The 4,282-nt window shown below is 37.1% G+C and overlaps 1 protein-coding gene across 21 annotated transcripts in view; it reads right to left on the bottom strand.

Annotated features, from left to right (window-relative positions):
• Positions 1 to 4,282, bottom strand: part of AAK1 (AP2 associated kinase 1) — a 170,107-nt gene that overhangs the window by 16,084 nt on the left and 149,741 nt on the right. For 13 of the 21 annotated variants that reach the window (XM_057497114.1, XM_057497116.1, XM_057497110.1 and 10 more), the window contains 2 exons: positions 3,121 to 3,231; positions 906 to 1,016 (listed from right to left, as the gene is read on the bottom strand). The exons of 6 other annotated variants lie outside the window; for them this stretch is intronic. In XM_057497114.1, the coding sequence (XP_057353097.1) occupies positions 906 to 1,016; positions 3,121 to 3,231 (222 nt within the window). The remainder of the gene's footprint in view (positions 1 to 905; positions 1,017 to 3,120; positions 3,232 to 4,282) is intronic. 2 more of the 21 variants (XM_057497115.1, XM_057497121.1) reach the window with 1 other exon arrangement.

Raw genomic sequence — 4,282 nt, 5'->3', positions numbered from 1 at the left:
CTGGAAGTGGAGAGATAGGAATTCAGTTCAAAATACAGAGGGTTAAGGTTCAGATGTGCAGAGCAAGCAAAGGAGAAAACACCAAAACCCAAAAAAGCCCTAGAGAAGCAACAATTTACATTTGCACTCTTACATGTTGAATTGAAACATATAAATTAGGTATCCACCACCTCCCACCAAAAACCAGGCACTGTATGTACACCATACTATAGGCATGACACCTTGCAAAGAGGATGCTGTTTTAAATGAATATACATTTTGCCTGATTGGACTTTCTGATAAGATTGAGTCACCTGCTTGATAAAGTAAAAGTAATTTTTGCACTGGAGGGAAATCAGTTATTAAGATCACTGCAAAAACATGCTTTAAAAATATATAGATGGTCCTATGGCAATTTATGGCATGCTTTATGGCATGTTCAAATGATTAATCCATCAAAGAGGAAAAAGGATGCTTTACAAATGTCCAAAAGATGCAAATGATATTGAAGCACCATTGTTAATCTCTTTGGCGGGGGGGGGAGAATATTTATTCCATATTGTTCTAATAATGATAAAAAATGTTCAGTGCTTTTTTTTTATTATATGCCTTCAGGTTTCTACTTACTGAAGATCACTTTATTTTTGGCTTAATACTTTATAAAAACTGGCTTTTAGTCAAACTATTAAATACTTTTGTTCACTCTTAAGTAAACACCATGGTCAAGCTTTAAGATACCTGTAACAGTATCTCTATCTGTCTCTGTATCCATACCTGTACTGGTCAAGTCCACAATAATTGTCATTACCCCCCCATTTCCATCATTAAATATGGATGCTTTTTTCCCCCTTGTAGATTAGGTACATTGCTATTTTGTAGAGAGCTGATGCCAAGCTCTTCTCTTTTCCCCATCCTCTCTTTCTTACCTTGTGGGTTTTTGGTTATCAATACAGGAATAGGGTCAAACTCATCTTCTGCCACCTTGTCCGAACCCTCAGGGACATCAAAACCTGAGATGAGATTACTATCTTCTGCAGCTTAATACAGAATCAAGTACACAAGCAGAAATAACAGAAGTAAAGATTAGCAAATGTGAGAACACGTAAGAGGCAAAAAGTTCCCAACTGTACAATTGCTGTTGTTTTTAAAGTTGAAAATGCTTATTTTCCTGGTTGAAATAAAAGTAGCAAAACTGGAAAGCTTAGGGAGATGGAAAAGAAATGCTTAAAGAGTTGGCTATTAACTGTAATGGGGTATGTGGTGGGGACTTGATAATGGAGGGAGTCTAATAATCATAATGTTGCTCATGTAATTGTACCTTAATGATACCAAAAAAAAAAAAAATAGAGTTGGCCATGTTAAGGCTTTCATAAATGATTAGGAAGAAGGGTTATAGGATGAAATCTCCCTACCATTATAAGACCATTAATTGTAGTTATTGTGAGGTATCTCTTCAATGTTAGGAGTTCACAAAGGCACAGGAATTAGTTATTTATCTTCTTTGTTGGGCAGAGTCCTGACTAACAATATTAGAAAAACTCAAACCAGGGGCCGGGTGATGGTGATTAGTTGCTCTTCAAGAAGCAATTACCCAAATACCATATGATTTCACTTATTTGTAGAATATAAAAACAAAGCAAAACACAATGAACAAAATAGCAGTAGACCCATAGACACTGAGAAGTGACTAGTGCTTACCTTGGGGGAAGGATTGGGTGGGTGGGTGGAGAAGGTGAGGGGGATAAGGGGACACAAAAATTCTCAATCATAATGTTAGTTAGTTACGGGGATGGTAGTACAGCATGGAGAATACAGCCAATGATTTTGTAACACCTTCCTACACTGACAGATAGTAACTGCAGTAGTGGGGGTGAGGATTTAATAATATGGATAACTATTAAACCATTGTGTTATATACTTGAAACCAATATGATTGTATATCAACAATACTTCAATTAAAAAAAGAATCAATTGCTATATACATAGCGGAGCAAAATACTTCTGAAAGGACTCACTGCCCAGTGATTGGAAAAGCAGATTTTCAAACAACTCTGATGCCTGAGGAAATGCTGGGGCACGGGATCACATGCACAGAGACTTCAAACAGGAGTTTCTTAGAATATTCTTTTCCAATCCAATCAGCCTATCCTACCAGCAAGTGCTGGCTAAGCACCTATTTTGTAATCAATGCTTCTCAGTAATTACATATTGCTGCTGACACACTCCTGGCCAAACATAATTGGGTAAATAGGTAACTTCTCTCTACATGCTCTATAAAAACAATCATTTTAATGTTGTCAAGGGTAGAAACACAAACTCAGCTATTATCACGGCAAACCACAAATTAATTATTTTTTAGTCATTTCAGGAAGGCTTTCTTCTTGAATTTTCTTCAGAAAGGACATAAACTGTCCTTTCCTATGAATTTCCTCCTTCCAGAAAACTATTTTCACTACCCCAGCAAAGAAAGAAGTCTAGTGAATGTCTGCATAGAGTAAGCCAGGCACTGTGCCCACCACTTTCACAAACTACTTACTGAAAAGAATTCAATTCAAGCTACCTCTGTCCAGCAGAATTTCAAACCAGTATTAACCCAAGACTAAGAAATGAAAATGGTAGATTAGAGAAATCCAGTCATCAATTGTGACTCAAAGGTTAACTAAAATTAAAAACTTTTACAAGTTTAATCTTTGAGGACTGCCCTCTGAGGAATGATGCCTGATTCTTTATTGTAACCACTATCCAAAAATTTTAAGGAAGATTTGGTAAAAACAATTTTAAGGCAACAAGTATCATATTAAAATGATAGTCAGTGGGTAGTCAATTCAATCACCTCCTTGGGCTGACTGTACAGGTATGTAGCTCTGCCTTTCATACATAACATGGGCTATCTATACTCTAGGTGATTTCCAGGAAGCAATAGTTCCACCGATCTGTTTTCTAAGCCTTATTAAATATTCTTACTGAGAGGGATTTTAACAGTGTTTACACACTATGTTTAAGAATACAGACTCAAGTTTCCCACATAAAGGAGGTGGTTAAAAACTTCCTTAGCAAAGACGTTTGTTATGGAAAATTCTCAGGAGTCGTTCAGTTCCCCTCGTAGGATATGTGTGGGCCTGAGAAGATGAAAGCATTTACCTTTATGGGCCGGAGCAGAGATGGCTATGGGGGCAAACTCTTCCAGGAGGTCAGTAGTGGGGTTAGAAAGCAGAGAGCAATCAATCAGGGTATCTTCCCCGGTGAGAGAATCTGAGTCCAGATTAACAGCATCCCAGGTCAGTGATGGCATTAATGGCACACACAACAGTATCATGAGATTAGGTCCTAGCCTTTAGTTACTGCATTTACATGTTACACATACAAGCCAACGTGGGAGAAAGAAAACCAAAAAACCCATATTCAGCACTCTAGATTTTCATCTACAGAAACATGTATTTCTAGCTTCTTCTCCACATTAATATACATCTACATGGAAGTATTTTTGCTGAGAGGTTGCTGATTAAGCATGTGAGTGGGATGCCAATAAAGCTTCAGCAACTCGGTTCTCAGCAAATGCCATTTGGGAAAAAAGGATTTTGCAACTAAGACTTTCATTTAAACTTTCCCTAAACATTCATGGAAAAAGTTACCATAGAATGAGGTATCCAAGCTGAGTAGGAGCGAGTTGTCCCTGCTTATTACAGCAGAATATGACACAATTAAACAGCACTTTCCACAACTCAACCAGGTACCCATTCAAAAATGGAACCATTTGCCTCTTACTAGTATTCTTTGAATTTGAATTGTTCCTTCCAACACATGATTTTGCTTTTAGTTAAAGCAAATTTACAATTCAAGCATTTTAACATGCAAATTATTTTCTGGGAAAGTTTTCTAAGAAAAAACAGTCAAGTAAGCACAAGGACAAGGAACCATATATTTTTTTTCACCTAAACAAGTTCATTTTCATACTTCCTAGACTTCTAATTGTTTCTGTACCAAGTTAGGATATTATGGACTCATTAAAAATAAAGGTTATCAAATCTGTATTTGTAGGCAGTTATGGAATTCTGCTAAGATGGAACTTTAAAATTAGGCTGAAAACAATGCTGGATCCAGGGAAGATTTCAACTTTGCATACAATTAAACAGCAAGTCACCTCTGTATAATTAAGGCACTGTGCTGGGACTAGAATGCCAACACCCAGAATATGCGCTCCCTGGTTACCACTGCCACCATCAGATAGGAAAGATGCTCAGAAACCTTGGAGGAGTTTAAGGTCACCTGTACAACTCAGGAGAGGGTTTTTTTTTTCTTTTTT

This window comes from Manis pentadactyla, chromosome 2 (assembly GCF_030020395.1).
Source record: "Manis pentadactyla isolate mManPen7 chromosome 2, mManPen7.hap1, whole genome shotgun sequence".
NCBI classification, from domain to species: domain Eukaryota; kingdom Metazoa; phylum Chordata; class Mammalia; order Pholidota; family Manidae; genus Manis; species Manis pentadactyla.
Note: the sequence above shows the minus strand (reverse complement) of the source record. Positions and strands in the feature narration are given on the sequence as shown.